This window comes from Chenopodium quinoa, unplaced genomic scaffold, assembly GCF_001683475.1.
Source record: "Chenopodium quinoa cultivar QQ74 unplaced genomic scaffold, ASM168347v1, whole genome shotgun sequence".
NCBI classification, from domain to species: domain Eukaryota; kingdom Viridiplantae; phylum Streptophyta; class Magnoliopsida; order Caryophyllales; family Amaranthaceae; genus Chenopodium; species Chenopodium quinoa.
The window spans coordinates 9718132-9735192 of record NW_018745448.1 but is presented as its reverse complement, the minus strand read 5'-3'; the positions used below and the strand labels follow the sequence as shown (position 1 = coordinate 9735192).

Below are 17061 nucleotides of genomic sequence, written 5' to 3'. Positions count from 1 at the left end.
ACCAATGCCAGTCCCTGAAGCATCAGTCTCAATAGTAAAAGCTTTTCTAAAATCTGGTAAAGCAAGCACTGGTGGGGTGCTCATGACTTGCTTAAGTTTGTCAAAAGCTGCAGAAGCCAGATCATCCCAGTGAAATGCATCTTTCTTGAGTAAATTGGTCAGAGGTCTGCTAAGCTTGCCATAGTCTTGTATGAATCTTCTATAATAACCAGTCAGTCCTAAGAACCCTCTCAGTTGTTTGAGAGTCTTAGGTGTTGGCCAATCAGTAATAGCCTTGATCTTCTCAGGGTCAGTTGCAACTCCATGCTCTGAGATAATATGACCCAGGTAGTGTATCTGAGTAGCTCTAAAAGAGCATTTCTTCAAGTTAGCATGCAATGTGTGTGTCTGCATGCATTCTAAGACAGCTGTAAATGTTCCATGTGCTCTTGCCAACTAGCACTGTACACCAAAATGTCATCAAAGAAAACTAAGACAAATTTTCTGAGATAAGGTTTGAATACAGAATTCATTAATGCCTGTAAGGTGATAGGGCATTAGTTAGCCCAAAGGGCATCACCAAGTACTCAAAGTGACCAAAATGGGTCTTGAATGCAGTCTTGTGCACATCATAAGGGTGCATCCTAATATGGTGATAACCAGATTTTAAGTCAATCTTAGAGAAGAATTTAGTGCCCTGCAATTCATCTAATAATTCTTCAATAACTGGGATTGGAAACTTGTCTTTGATAGTTGCCTTGTTTAGTGCCTTGTAGTCTACACACATTCTCCATCCCCCATCCTTCTTCTTCACCAACACAATTGGAGCAGCAAAAGAGCTATTACTGTCTCTAATTACCCCTTGCTCCATTAATTCCTGCACTAACTCCTCAATAACATCTTTCATTCTGAGTTGTTGGATACCTATAGGGTCTGATATTAATAGCATCAGTTCCCTCCCTGAGTGGTATCTGGTGGTCGAATCTTTCCCTACTAGGTGGTAACCCAGCAGGTGCAGCAAATACTTCTGGGAATCTACCCAAAAGAGACTGCAAAGCATCTTGCTCTGGCTGCCTGTATGCCCCTTCCTCAATCTCAGAATGTAATCTGAGATCTGAATCTTCGGTTACTAACTGCATCATGGACAGCTCACCCTCCCTTTGCAGCAACTTAGAGAGTTGGTCAGCCTATATGCCCTTTAATTTCTTGTTTGTTGCACCCCTAAGCTTTACCTTCTTTTGATTCAGCTTAAATTCCATTGTGAGATTCTTAAAATCCCATAATATTGGACCCAAGGTAGAAAACCATTGGATTCCCAATACCATGTTGCTACCACTCAAGGGTAGCAGTAACAAGTCTGCACTGAAAGTGTAACCCTACATTTTCCATGTAAACCCTTTAATCATGGCATCACACTTAATCCTGCCCCCATAAGCCACTTTCACCCATCTAGGTGGCATGTTTTCCACCTTACATTGTGATTTGAGAGCAGTAGAGGTGTCTATGAAATTATGAGTGTTGCCACTATCCAAGAGAATATGAAGAGATTTCCTTCCAAACTGCCCCATCATTCTCATGGTATGAAAAGTGGTGTTGCCATCTAGAGCCTGTAAAGAGATCTGAGCACATTCAGCCTCAGCATCCATCTCATTCTCATTGGGCTCCTCCTCCTCATCAGAATCATCCCCTACTTCTATGTGATAGAGTTGGGGTTTCTTTCCCTTACATTGATGGCCAAATTCATATTTCTCATTACACCAAAAACAAAGGCCCTTGGCTCTTTTCTCATTCATTTCCACAGCTGTTAAGGTTTTTCTGGTTGTGTTTGGGTTTGTGTTTAGCTGGTTTGTGTTTGGTTTATTATAAGTGGAATTGGTCCCTCTCCAAGTGGAAGGGGATCCTTGGGTGGATAGGAAGGGTCTAGGGGGAGTAGGTAAGAGAGGATTGGTTTGAGGTCTTGGTTTTCTAGCTTTATGGGTTGCTTCCTGTAGCTTAGCTAGACAATGAGATTGTTGTATTGTGGTTAGAGAGAACATTCTCACAGCCAGCTGAATCTCTTCCTCCAATCCACCAATATACCAACTGATTAAGTATTCCTGAGAGAGATTCAATCTGCTAGCTAAAGCATCAAAAGCATCATGGTACTCTTGAATAGTCCCAGTTTGCTTAAGAGCCTTTAGATCAGCCATAGGATCATCATAGATTTCCCCAAACCTAGCAGTTATACCAGCCACATACTCAGTCCAGCTACATTGTGGTGTATTTTTCATAAAATTCTGATGCCATAACAGGGCTCTGCCTTCTAAGTGTATAGCAGCAAGAGAAATCTTATTTTCATCAGATATACCATCAAGATCAAAAAACTGATTGCACTTATATAACCATGACTTAAGATCATCACCATCAAATTTAGGGAAATTGATTTTTGTGAGTCTAGAAGAATATTGAGAGTAATTTTTCTGTCCTGGTTCAGAAGTGTCAAGGGTTTTCACAGGAGTTTTAATGGGTGAGTTAACATCAGAAATTAATTTAGTAACTTGTACAGACAAACCCACCATCAAATCAAGCAATTCAGAAATAGATTTGGTGTTTTGACTGATATTCAGATTATTAGTGCTATTAGTTTCGTTCAGGGTCTTACATTTCTCATCCAGAAGTGATCTGAGTGAGGATTCCAGCTTCTGAAGATCAGCAGTTGTCACCGCCTCAGTGTCATCAGTGTTCTGATCGGAGTTCTTTCGTGGTGGCATTGAATATCCAAGGAGCGTATGGCTCTGATACCAATGATGCGACAAGGACAATTAAGCTAGCCCAAATTAAACTCAGCTCTGAATGAGAGCAAGAGTTGGATTGGTTGCTCAGAGAAAATCGGGGAAAGAAAGGAATTCTCAAGAGGTGAACCAATGAAACAGTGATAACAATAGAACAGAGAAAATGAGATTTAGAGAGAGAAGGAGAGTAATTTCATTAATCATGAAAAGTTCTTACATCATGATGATGGCTTATATAGCCTTACACTGATAATTCAAATAACAGAAAATGAATAACAGAAAATGGCATAACAGAAAGATTATTTCCTAAATACAGAGAACTTGATTATTTCTTCTCAACAACTTTTGTCAGCTATCAACTCAACTGCCAGCTCATAATCCTCCCTTTTCCTCATCTTCATTCAATGTATCAATGCCCAATTCATCCAGACTCATGCTCAGGCTTGTATCAGCGACTTGGGTTTGTATCCGAGTTGCTACCCTGAATTGTAAGGTCTAAGCTAAGGAGTAACGCGCCAGAGACTTAGGTATTGGCCGTTTAAGATTATGTACATTATTTCACTTGGCCGTTTATGATTATGTAACTAGGTCTGCGTATGTAAATAATGATTAAAAGTTGATTTAAATGTTATTAATAAGAAATCAAAATTTTAAAAGTTGGACTAATTAACTTGAAATATGAGATTGTCAATACAATCCAACAGAAACGTTCTAAAATTTTAATAAAGTTCAAGCAATATACCCCCACATTTACTACTGTTAACCACTAAAAAGTTGTATCAACATCAGCAAAACAAGTAATGAATAAAATCATGCATTTTATAGAAGCTGATGCTCGGAATACATGAAAAAAGTAGTGTATAAAAAAGGAAAAGGAAACTACATGAATGAATATTACACTAAAAATGAATGACTAATGCTTTACAGGAGAATTACCAAACAAATATGTAGCCGTATCGGCAACTGCATGAAAGAGAACAGCCTGATGCATCTGAATCCAAGATATGCTTGCCCCATATCCTGAAATTTTGCACAAAATTGCAGTCATCGACATGGTTTCTCCATTTTAATCCAAGCAGCTGGATTAAAGATTCTCATCACTCCCCATCCGTATTATAAGAATCCCGAACTCTGAGATAAATAAGATATAATATGGCATCATCTTACTGCACTCAGCATGACTTCCTCTTATCGGCCTTTAAGTGTATATTAAACCATTTTTTCTTCTTCAGCCTTTCCCTAACAGGCTTCCTTTCTCTTGAGCTTGAGTAACCTTCTTCTTTGGACTCTTTAGCTGAACTCCTTTTGGTTTTACTTGAACTACGCTTCATCGGAGGAGCAACTGTATATGAGGCATGTATTTCATTTCGCTGTTTTAGAAGGTCATCAATCTGCAGAACATGTTAAACGCATGAATGAGGTTGGGATTCTTAACATTAACAGCAGAAACAAATGAAGATTGAGCTTTCAAATGAAAAGGCTCTAAAATACTCTTCAAACTAACCGTTTGCATTTCTTTTGCGTATCTATTTGTCATCTCAGTAAATTGAGTAAGAACCTACACAAGTACACATGCAGAAACATGTAAGACAAGAACAGCAAACAGTTCAAAGTCTTCACACCCTACACTATCTGTCCTTTTCTTTTTCTTTTTTAGGGTGTTGGTTTTTCAGTAGATTTATTCCCTGAGATAGAAAGCTCTACTGTTTCGTTCCTTGAATTATTCATGAATAAATAAATAGAAAGAAAGAAGAGTGCTAGGAAATACTTCTCTGTATTCACTCTCAAACTTCGAGAGTTCTGCCCTTTTAGTTAACAAATGAGCTTCCACTTCTCTAAGCTCACCCTTCTCTTTTGTAAAAGGTGAAGCACAGAGAGCTTCAATTGTGTAGCTCATGCTTTTGAAAAAGTTATCACCTGTAAGTTTGCAACAAAAAAAATGTTTAGGTCTCTCCTAGCAATTTATTTATGTGTCAGGATTCCTAATACATATTATAATAATCATCCATAATGAACTTCACATTTAGATTTACCATAAACTAAAGTGGATTAATAAAAAAAAAGAGTTATGTAAAAGTAGAGAATGGAAGAAAAAATAAATGAGGACAGTTCATCAGAATTTTTAATAGAACATCCACCCTCCACTTAACCAAACAACACAAAATCAACAATGAAACCCAAAAATCGATTCTGATTCAAATGTTAACACAGCTAAAAAGACAAATACATACTCTGACACTCTGTTCCAAAGTACATGCAACACTTATATTCTTGGTAGCTTTTTACCATATTCTATCATTTGTCTCTCTCGCCATAATCCCACCAAACACCTTGAATTAACTTATTTAATAGTCAATAAGCTAATGTTGGTCAAATAAGCTGTTTACCAAACACAGCCTTTGTAATTGGTAATTGGTAATTGGTACTTCAGATAGAATACAAAAACAGAGGGACATCAAAGTGTGGATGATGTTGGGATAACATAATGAAAACTCCAAAGTGATAATTGTGTAATTCAGACAGATGCTTTCATGCAAAAACAAAAAGCAGGTGCAAATTTGACCATAATTAGATCCACTGACCATAAACTGCAAATACATGTGTTCCAGCTTTCAATTCAATCACTTCACACGGTTGAAATCCATCCAGCTTCTTAAAAAAGGCGGCATCTGGATCTTTTGCAGCTGCCACCTACAATATTCACAATACTGGGTATAACAAATGCATGCCTTAATTCGAAGTAAATAATTGAAATTGCAATAAATGATAGCTCACCGAACTAGCAGAACGATCTAATCGATAAACAGGGAAACCAAGAAAATACATTCCAGCAGATGTGACCTTTCTGCTCTTGGTGCTGTCTTCCTATTTCGAAAGAAGCAAAACGTTAGCACTTTACAAAGACAAGAAAAATTAGCACATCCTTGATTCCTTTCAATTGACAACATATGTAGTTGAAGTAAATATTTAGACAATAAAAAGGACAACACTATATTTTTCGATTAAAAAAAAAGAATATACTACCTCCGTTAAATATTAGTTGCTACTTTGGAATATTTCATATCTCACAAATAAAACCCCGAAGTTGCAATTAACATTTAACGGAGATGTATGATAAAAGATAGCAATTTTTCTTTAGATTTAAACCAATTTATGCAGGCCTACCAAAAGAAAATATAGCTATTAAACCTCTAGTGGAATCATGCAATCATAGTTGAAAGAAATGCGAAATACCTGTAGAGCAAGACTTAAGCCTCCATTTTCTTCTTGTTCAAAATACAGTAGCTGCACAAAAGGTATGCATCAGTAAGCAACAATGATTTTGCCATAGTAATTTAAAAAAAAAAAAAAAAAAAAAAAAAAAAAAAAAAAAAAAAAATTAGAACCAACAGAGATGAAGTCCAATGCCAGTGGGTTCCAACTAGAATACGACATGCAAAGAAATTCAGCAGCCAAATGCTTTTGAAGAACCAGCATCAACAATTAAGCAAATTATCATTTAAATAAATGGAAATTAAATCTGGAACTCCAACCCACAATAACTTTCATGGTTGAAAGTTGAGAGAGCATTAATATGTTTCCATGTTCCTTTTCCTGGACTGGCAAAGTAGAGAAAGTAGCAGAAAAGAAAAGAAAAGAAAAAAAACTCTTCAATGAAGCCCATAAAGTGTTGGCTTTTGACAAGTTATGCAACCATAGGTATATGATGAGAAGATTAGCATGGGTTGCAGAAGGGTGAAGCAACACAAGATGCTAACAGAAAGGTGAAAATCTGAAGATGTCACAAGACCCAAGATTCCTTCTAGAAGAAACTTCTTATAAAAACTTGAGCAGTAGAGACCACCAAACCAGCTTACTTTCTTGACTTGTCTTACATTATAATATAGTATAACAGTATATATCTTAGAGGTCACACATCAGCTTATAATTACTTCTCATTACTCATCAAAAATAAAAAAGCACTCTTAACTTCAAAAGTTCCAATATTGCTTTCTACCAGTAATACAAGAATGAGTGAGAAAGAAAACATAGATTAAGGAAGAACAGAGGCCTTCAAATGTCTCAAGCTTGCACATAGAATTGTGATGCAGAGACAGATTCACTTATCAAGCACTAGAATGCACATTATTGGCTCTGGTTAAAGGCAGACTCAGTTGATGAATCACCAGCCTTATGACTGCTGTCTAGAATCTAGAAAATTCATGCCAGGTTGCAAAAGGTATGCAACTATTTTTACTCATGTCAACTACCATATAGAAACCACTAGCAAAGAAAGTATCAAATTCAACGCTTCACCAGACGTTTGCATTGATTTACGTAGTCCACTACTATATGCAAACTAGCAAAGGCAGAGTCTTGCTGGTGTAGCAGTTCAACAACTAAACTGTTTTTCTGATTTGACTTACTTGTGTCTAGACTCTATAACATCAATGCCAAGTTGCACTGGAGCATTCATCCTTGCATGCATAATATCATATGCACCACTAACAAAAGAAATATTACAGAAGCATAGTGGTTTAAGCCCTAACACACACTAGGCTGGGTATAGGATTCCAAGATCAGTAGTACAATGTAATAGACTATAATTAAGGAGGGCAATTTGGGAAATTTAGTACTTTTAGGTTAATAGTCATTGACCTTAGTATAAATAGGGATAGTATGTGCAGTAGAATATGATGTGAATTATGAGGAAAAATGTTGAGTAGTAACCTCAAGTTACTAGGAGAGTGATAACCTAAAGTTATCAAGAGAGTGATAGCCTTAAGCTATTAATCTATCCTTTTATACCCAAATTCTGCCACTATTAATCTAAATTATCAAGCTTTTATCTCTTAATTAGTCTTTAAATCAGAAAATACTAAGTCAGTCCATAACATACAAGCCCTCTCAGGAGGCTAGACCAACTCTAGGCCTGAGAACTAGAAGCGGAAAGGAAATAGAACTGGCGCATAACACAAACCTTAAATTTGCTTTTATCAGATGATTGCACACGGCAGACAAGTCCACCTTGTGCCTCTTCTTCAGTTATTGAGACGGAATAAAAATGAGCAGACTGTTTTTCTACCTGTAAACCAGGTTGAGGAATTAAATAAGTCCAAGAAAACAAAAACAAAAACAAAAATAAAACAAAACAAAACAAAACAAAAGACAGATAATTGACACTTCAGCTATTGAGACAGAATAAAATGGGCAAATTGTTTTTCTACGTGTAAACCAAGTTGGAATTCAACAAGCCCGAGAAAAAAAAATCAGAAGAGAGACAACTGACACTTCAATCGTACCTTTCTAAATAAAGGTTGGCCTAGTGGAAGAGGTGAGACAGGTACCCTGCCATTTAACGCTTCTTCTAACACTGTGGCAGAGACTGTGGTCTTGATGGGCACACCAAGTTTGCTAAATAGTGCCGCAAACATTGTATTTACAGTTCCCAAACTTGAAAGATCAAGCTCAAGTTCTTGATTTTCAGATTCCACAGCCTAGTTTGTAAATAAAACAAATTCACCCAAAGTGAAGAGACATATATTGGAAAATCAAAGGCCATTCAAATAACATTACATGCCTAGGCAGTTCCTAGGTGGTTGCTCACCTCAAAACCAGCTGTGTCATACTGGCGTCTTTTCTCAGGATCGGATAGTATGTTGTAAGAGAATGTGACCTCTTGGAACATATCCGCAGCCTTAGGATCATTTGCATTCTTGTCAGGATGATACCTGAAAAAAGTCATAGCAATAGTCTTAATCAATTGTAATTGTAATCACTACCATCAAAGGAAGTATATAATAACAATTTGTTATGATTGTCATCCATAATATGTTTACTGGGCATGCTTTCAAGGTGGCAAAAAGTAGAATATATGAGCAACTCATAATGTAGCATTCATATGACTTTAATTTGCCTCGTCTCCCTCAAACCCGTCACAGGCTCGTAACACAGCTTGCGATTCAGGATAAGAAATCGTCAGCTCCATTCAGCTATCTAATCTATCTAAGAAATAGAAGGACCAACATTACCTAATGTAAACAGCGCAATGTTTGCCTCAAAGTAAATACAAATACAAATATACAATAAAATTTTCAAAGTAGAATTGTAGAAAACATTTTTTTTTAAATAGCCCTCCTTCCCTCTAAGTCTCTAACATCACGAACCCACCAAATGCCGTTGGACCCACTAATAGCCAGTGAACCCTCCATCCAAGCTTGCTCCTCCTTCCTCCCCCCGCTCTTTCCTACCAAGAAGCCTCATCTTCCTTAACCCACTACAAGTCCCAATAAAAGATCTATCTTGGAGGAGTCTATGCCTGAACAAAAGGTTTAGCTCGGGACTGAATGACTGATGATGGGAAAGAAGATGCCTCTTTCCAGAAGGAAACAACCAACAAGGAGACTACATTCCAGTATCCCACTTCTATCTAGTATAGTGGAAAATAAGGAAGATTGCACGATTCAAGCAACTTAATCAAATATGCATAACACAAAATCCAACAAGAAGCCTTACATTCTCTTCTTTTTCTGCTCAAATAAAACTATCTGAAATACTATTGAATTCTGACCAAAAGCTCCAGCCGCAAGCAGACCTAATCAAGATTCAGCCAGCCTTCCAACAGGGCTTTGTAAAGTCTGTGACTTTTCCACAACATTTATGCAGGCAAAAGGTCTCTACCATCACAAACTCATGGTATTGACGCATTTTTAACATCTAGTAGCAGGATATAGCAATGTGCAAGGTTGAATTGTCCTCACAGTCTTATCACTAAATCATCTCAACTTGCCTCTCCTACAACCAGCAATGAAAGTTTATGTACTTTCATGTCTTTAAAGAACTATACATAGATTGATATATCCATTCTCAAGCTTTTTCAAGCCATCTTCAACAATGTAAAAGCATACTTCAAGATTTTTAGCATAATTCTACTCTGACAATAATGCCAACATAAATAATCAAGATTAACACATGCCAAATCCTCACGCAGACATCAAGCACTCCCCATGTTGAAACTCGTAATGGACCGTAGCACCAACTCTTGTATAGCGATCCTTTAAGATTGGCTTGTATTCCATGACAAGCAAATAAAAGATGGAAAATCCTAGGCTGAGTTTTGTTAATATACAACATATATCCAATAGAAACAACAAACTCTAATTAGTTACAAAGTATTACGCTTTCAAACTCACAATGTCATTAATAATGACACAAAAGGTTTAGCACGCAAACAACCAAATGTTCCATGAGTCTATACAAAAGCCTCGCACAAGTCTTTGATTCCAATAGCAGGCCATTTAGAACAGTCTTGGTCTATTGGAAGCCCCAACTGGGAGTGATTGATGGACACTTGCAAAGTAATATCATACCTTCTCCTTATTATATGAACTACAGCTACTTTAATCCCATCTAGAGGGCTCGATGCAACACGCAGTCACACACCCGATGCCATTTGACAAACTAGTAACTACCATTTCACCTAAACACTCTTGTATTTGCATATACAACAACCTCCATTTCTCCATCAAAAACCTAATCTTTATTACATTCCCACCACTCATTCAATTACCCACTAAAAATTAAACTCACTCAAAAGACTTTTACACTAATTAAATTCTAAAACTACTACAATTTCCTCTAATCATAACCCAAAAAAATTCAAATTCAAATTTGAAAATAAACCAAATTAAATAAGAGCCCACAATACATGAATGAATCTTAGCTCAGCAATGTAAATAAATAAAAACAAAAATACAAAAAAAAAAAAAAAAAAAAAAAACAGACCATAAATGCTAATCAAATCAAAACCCATAAATTCAAAAATAAATAAAAGACATTAAATTTAAAAATTAATATTAGTAAAGAACATACTTAAGAGCTAATTTGCGATAAGCGGATTTGATTTCTTGATCGGTGGAGTTTAGAGAAACGCCGAGAACTTCATAAGGATCACGACGGAGCTGCGGTTGTTGTTGCGGCGGTTGTTGTTCTTGCTTCTTCCCGGAATTCACTCTTTCCGGCTTCGATTTCTGAGCTGCCGGCATTTTCGAAATCGATTTACCAAATTCTCTCTCCTCCAACAAGAAATCAACCAACCCCAGAAAAAAAACAAACCCTAGAAATCTACACTCTTCTTCAGAAATAGAAATCTACCCTTCGACATAATTATAGTGACAAACATAGTAGATTCAGTGAGATACGAATCATGAATAATTATTTTTGAAAAATGAATAATTAAAATGTGATTTTCGACACTTTATTTCGTTGAGAAATTATGGAAATTGAAATTTGGGGTTAATTGAAACTAATTTTCATATGCGTCACAAAGTTTGAGTTTAGCTTAGAAAGAGAAAGAGAGAGGAGAGAGAAAATTTTAGTACGGAATAAAATTTAGGTGAATTTTTATTTTTTTAATGGTTCATAAAAAGAACTTGAGCTTTCATTCAAATTTTTAAAAATTGAACTTGAGCCTTTTGTGTTTTGTCTCTAGAATTTTGATCACTTGTAGGAAACACAAGTTAAGAATTTTAAAATGGCAACTCAATTATTGTTCGAATTTACCAAATTTATACATAAACTATAATAAGTGTAAATGAGTTATACTCTGTAAGTTTAATAGAGCTCAATTATAGCTCGAATCAAAATCGACCTAGTCAAAATGATTTGAGCTACATACGAAGTCTTAGTATCCAATTATCATTTCATCTTAATTTAAAGATTGTCTCATTTTTAGTCATCTGTCATGTTAGTTAATCTCATAGAATTTATTTTATTTATGTTTTGATAATTGACCCTACTATTTATCTCAATAGCATAAATCATTATAATGTGAGATATTGAGGGATGGCTCAAGTGGTTAGAGTTTTCCTTCCCGTTTTAAGATATCCTGAGATCGATTCTCACCCTCGCCTTTGTAGGCTTGTAGCTCTCTAAACAGCAAAAAAATTAAAAAATTAAAAAATTAAAAACATTATAGGGTGAAAATTAAATGGGACAACATTAAACGAAAAGGGAGTAAATAATTCAAATAGTCTAATGATGACTTGAACTGAAATAACTCGAACCAACCCAAAATTAAACCAACTGGTATTTAAAGATCCCAGGTGTAAATGATTTGAATAAGATCAAAATGACTCAATTGTCACACATTAATGATCCACCCCTTAATTTAAATGTAAGGAAAAATGTCCACAAGTAAAACATAGGCCGTGTTTGGTAACCAACTTATTTGAGCAAAATTAGCGTACTTGACCAATATTAGCTTATTGACTACTCCGTATTAAATAAGCTAACATGAAGTGTTTATTGGAAAGCTTATTTAAAGAGTTTATTCTAGCAAATAAACTCTTTTACAAAAGGAGCTTTTTCAAATAGCTTATTCAATTACTATGATGAAATGACACTTATACCCTCATTTACTTTAAAATCCTTTATGAGCTACATACCCTACAATTAGCTTGTTGGTCATTTCACATACTCAATCAGCTTAAAACAACTACTTATTTACTAAACACTTTTATACAATCAACTAATAAAATAAATTAGTCAAATCAGTTAATAGAATCAGCTAGTTGAAATCAGCTAACACAATCAGTTTCAACTTTCAGCTTTAAGCTTTTCACCAAACAGGGCCATAGACTTCGCCTTTATAAACATCTAATGTTATTTTCCACAGAACAACTCCTCAAGTTCATGTCCTACAAAGTTGTGTTTCCTACACAATTTAAATATACCATGCTAACTAAATAAATGACCACTTAAATTAGCAACTCAGAGTATATTAGTGTGGAATCAACAGCTTAATTAAGAATTACTTAAAAGAAAAATTATATATAGGATCCCATGTGAGTAAATGAGTGTGTAATTGAGGGTGCGCAGTGTGCACCTAAGACAAGATAGATAAAGTGTGATTAAAAATTAGATTAAATGAGGTTGATTATTGCCATAATCAAAGCAATAAAGGTAGGGCATTGAAATCTCAATCTTTATGCTAAGGAAACTTGCTTTTCAATTCATATACTGTAGTTCATATTTTATTGATTTTGAGTATTTTTCACATTATGACATGATCCTTAATTGGAATATGATGGTGTTTTTACCCTTTTTCTTAGATAAATTTTACGGGTTGCTTAGCTTCCAACTTAGTGGTTGTAATTATTACCTATGTTTTATGTTCTGTTCAATCTTTGCGCACAAATTATTGACTAAAATAGGTGTAAATTTTTGTTGTTTTGATGTGGAATAAATGCTATTGCTACCAATGAAAAAAAAATTACATCTTGAGTATAGAAAGTCATATGTCAAAAAAAAAAAAAAAGTTATACATAAGTGTGTAAGTGCTTATTCACTTCGGCTTAATTTCAGTTCTGTTTATTTCATCAGTTTAGCTCCAATCAGTTCAGTTCAGTTCCTAATTTCCTTCTCTCATAAAATATTCATTTAAGTTTTATTCAGTTTAGTTCATTTCAATTTAACTTCAATCAGTTCAGTTCAACTCATTTCAGTAAATGTTAATAGTCCCTAAGTGTAACCTCGGATTCAATAATGTATTAGTAATAGGTATAATTCAACTTTTACTCTGTAATAATTATATTTTATTAAAGTATCTCGACTTTTAATCGAAATGATCTCAGCAACGTCTCTATACTCTATACCCCTCCCACTCCTCAGTCCTCAATAACTCGTTTTGTCTTTCACTCAAATTAATCCCCATAATCAGGTGTAATTTTAATGAGGTTTCCATCTTGAAAATAGGAGAGTTTATTGCTCCATACATCCTATTTAATTTGAAAAGGTAAACCATCTATAGCATTAGTTTGAATTGATTAAAAATAAGAATACTAGTGAAATTGTACAAGTTGGGATTAATTTTGTTAATTTCTATAATCTTTATTCATATTATGAATATCAAATTTGTAATAGTTACTGCTTCGTACTAATAATACAAAAAGTCGAAACATCTAATAAGTAGTATTTTTTTCCCCTCATCGAGTGTGAAAGTGTCAATTTTATTATAGCTAAAGACTTGCTTCTTCCATTTCTTCAAACTTATAAGGCTTGCTTAAAAAGGAATTTATTTATTTTGCGAAGCGACGACGGATCCACTAAAAAAGTTGTATGAGACAACGAATCGAGAATATGCCGAATTGTTATATTTATGTATTTGGATTCTTAGCCCTTCCCCGATTCATTCTTGTTTGATTTTGTTAAATTCGTTTTCATTATTGTTCATTGTCAATTGTAGATGTCGTATGGCTTATATTAATGAAATTTAGTGTCCTTTAGGACATTTTTCAAAAAAAAAAAAAAAGGAATTTATTTATTTAATTAATTTTTTTTTAAATATTCCAATAACATAAATTTAGTTAGGCACCATTAAACCAATATTTAACCATGAAAGTGGGTTCCTTGAACACACGGTCCATGAGAGCTTTTAAAGTCATGTTAAATCATCTTGCTAGATAACCAACCCCAATTACTCAATCAAAGCAATGCTAGATTGCTAGTTATCTAGCAAGTTGTCATTCTGTTTGGTTAATACCTAACAACTACGAAAGAAGAAAAGTCTAGAATATGGATATGTGGGGAACTTGAGAATGATTCATGATCATTGATAAAGATAGTTACAGAGCAAGTGTGACATATTTTATTTATCAGTTTTCAAATCTAAGAGGTACAAAGCTAGAGTTAAAATGTATGGTATTTGCCTGTAAATAATACATACAAACAAGTACTTACAAAAATGTGAACCTCTTATGCATTCAGCATTACACCGCCAAAACAACAATAATAAAAAATTGAAAGATTACAACCAATTACAATATGTAGGTTTTTTTTCTTTAATGTAGATGATAAGAAATGTTATATATATTGAACCAAAAATCTACACCAATCAAAATCTGCCTAGTTTAACAAATAACATAACGCCGCCCTTTGATTGTAGGGTAATGGTAAGAGATCCCCATTGCCCACATCTAAATTGATCCTATCGGGATTTGATTCATCGACCACATAGTTGGTACTCATTGAGAGATGTAAACTTTATCAATAGACCAAGCTTAGCTTAGTTTTTACAACTACAAATTAATTGATGTCACTTTATGCAAGTGTAAGTTGTATTAATTATTTGTTAATCAGTGTGTTGTTACACTCGTTAGCATAAATGCAGTAGTTAGTAGCGGATCTTTCCTTAATAAATTGCAGGAGGAGGTTTCCTTGCAATGTCTCTGACATATCATGACATTGACCAAACACCTAATCCACTGCTTGATATCTGTGAACTTTGTCTCTAAGTTCAAACCAAACAAATTAATTACAAATAATCATATGATAATAATCATATTATACAAGTAAGATGTCATTGCTAATTATTCCTCCACTGTACTTCCTTCTTTTCTTAGAGTTTAACATAACTTTAAGATAAATCCACATCATTTTTATTGAGTTTTGACCGAGGTACCGGCGATAAGGCGTTGTAAGTACAAGTAATTACTTCTTAGGAAAAATTAATGAGTTTAATTTAGGGTCGATTCTATTCACCTTATTTTCACTTATTTCAAACTTGACAAGTTCAGATTAGTTCATGTTATTTCAGATGGTATACTACAAGAGGGGGGTGATTTGTAGTAAGTTCCTAGTGCCTAATTTTCGCGGAATATAAAACAGTTATAGTTAGGAACTTAAAGAGTGCAAAACATATTTTACGAGGAAACCTTCCAGGGCCTAACTGGAAGTAAAACCTCGGCCCTTCTCGGAACTTTCAAACAATCTCCACTATAATTGGCAACTCTCCTAGTACAACCTATTATTACAGACCTTTCTTCACAAGTTCCACCACGGACACTTGCTACCTGATAGGAACCTATCCTACCAACCCAAGACACACTCAGGTTCTTTTTCGACCCAAGACACGCTCATGTTCCTTTCTCACTATGCAACCCAAGACACACTCAGGTTGACTCACTACCACTTGAATTTTAGAGTATTCAAACTCATACGCTCAAATGTGAATTTGTAGAAAATTCACAATCTCACACCAAAACCAAAAACACTCAAACCCCTTTTTCCCATTACAAGGTCTCATCGAATAACTCTAAATACATATATATGAATAAAGAGATAAAACTAATATGTTGGACACTCAAGATTTGTCTGGAACTCACTGGACATACTGTAACCAGAACCTGATAGGAACTTTAACCAAGAGGACTGACTTAGCTTTGTGGTGAAGGATAAAACCATTAAGCACGACCACTACACTTCGTCAGCCTCAATTTTGAATGAATACATATGAGCATATTTATAGTACACTTGAATTATTCATTTCATCTTGAAAAAGATAAGTTTTCTAAAAAGATAAGTTTAAAAGATATTTTCTAAAAACAAGTTTTTCAAAAGTATATCTTTTTGTTAAGAATAAAAACTGTCAATAATAATAAGATAAACTTAACATAAAATTAGATTTTATTCAAAATTTATCTTTTTTGTTTAAAAGTATTTTTTAAACAAACTTATCTTTTTCCAAAAGGGATTTATTAGAAGATAAATATCTTTATCCAGTGAAACCAAATCCCTAAAAGATATGCACGTATTAGGTAAATATATACATCATTAAACCCGACTTTTAACGACGTGCATACTTAAACTCCTATTAGGTTCTTGAACTCTGACAGTCTTTGGATTCTTGACAAGTCAGTTACTCTAAATTCATTGACTGTTTGGAGTTCACCTTGGGTTCTATATAGACTTGTTCAAGACCGAATTTTATATCCACCATACTTACATGAATCCTAGAGCAATATACTTCTATTTCTTTGTCTTCGTGTTGCTTTTCTGAAACTCTTGTTTTGGAATCCTATAGTCTTGATATATTCTGGATCTTAGGGTTTGCCCCAGCATTACACCGCAACCAGGTCGTTACAACCCGTTGCGACTTGAAGTTCCATTTCTAGAACTCTTCTTCTAACTTTACTTGTATCCGCGATCCTCATGGATCTTCTAAAGTTCCTCTGTTTCAGTTCCTTCTTCAACTCCCAGAATTTACTAAACCTGCAAACATGACAACACTAGAAAATTCTTATTAAATGGAAGTTTGCTCAATCATAACAATCATCATCAAAACCTCATAAGGGTCAACAAGTTGCCCCTTTTTGATGATGATAAACTGAGCAAACTTATGAGGATAACAAAGTAAAACAGAAGGTTAGTTTTTTCATTTATAAAAACAATAAAGAAAACTAAACTAAATTAAAAGACTCCTACACATACATGACCTATATATGCATAGGATACTTACCTTATGAAACTAACATATACAAACACATATTTACAT

The 17061-nt window shown here is 34.6% G+C and overlaps 1 protein-coding gene across 1 annotated transcript; it reads right to left on the bottom strand.

The window, feature by feature from the left end:
- Positions 1 to 3416: 3416 nt before the first annotated feature.
- Positions 3417 to 11224, bottom strand: LOC110713600 (chaperone protein dnaJ 16-like). The gene is made up of 10 exons (XM_021892049.1): positions 10602 to 11224; positions 8338 to 8461; positions 8033 to 8227; positions 7711 to 7815; positions 5985 to 6035; positions 5526 to 5615; positions 5333 to 5441; positions 4519 to 4667; positions 4255 to 4308; positions 3417 to 4141 (listed from the first exon to the last, which is right to left on the bottom strand). The coding sequence occupies exons 1-10, from the start codon at positions 10772 to 10774 to the stop codon at positions 3923 to 3925; spliced, it is 1269 nt and encodes a 422-aa protein (XP_021747741.1). The 5' UTR covers positions 10775 to 11224; the 3' UTR covers positions 3417 to 3922.
- Between the last annotated feature and the right edge of the window lie 5837 nt (positions 11225 to 17061).

Coding starts and splice junctions, on each gene's coding strand:
- LOC110713600 (XM_021892049.1), bottom strand. CDS start 10,774: ATGCCGGCAGCTCAGAAATCGAAGCCGGAAAGAGTGAATTCCGGGAAG. Junction 8,462..10,601: donor TATCGCAAATTAGCTCTTAA/GTATGTTCTTTA, acceptor GACTTTTTTCAG/GTATCATCCTGACAAGAATG. Junction 4,142..4,254: donor ACGCAAAAGAAATGCAAACG/GTTAGTTTGAAG, acceptor CATGTTCTGCAG/ATTGATGACCTTCTAAAACA.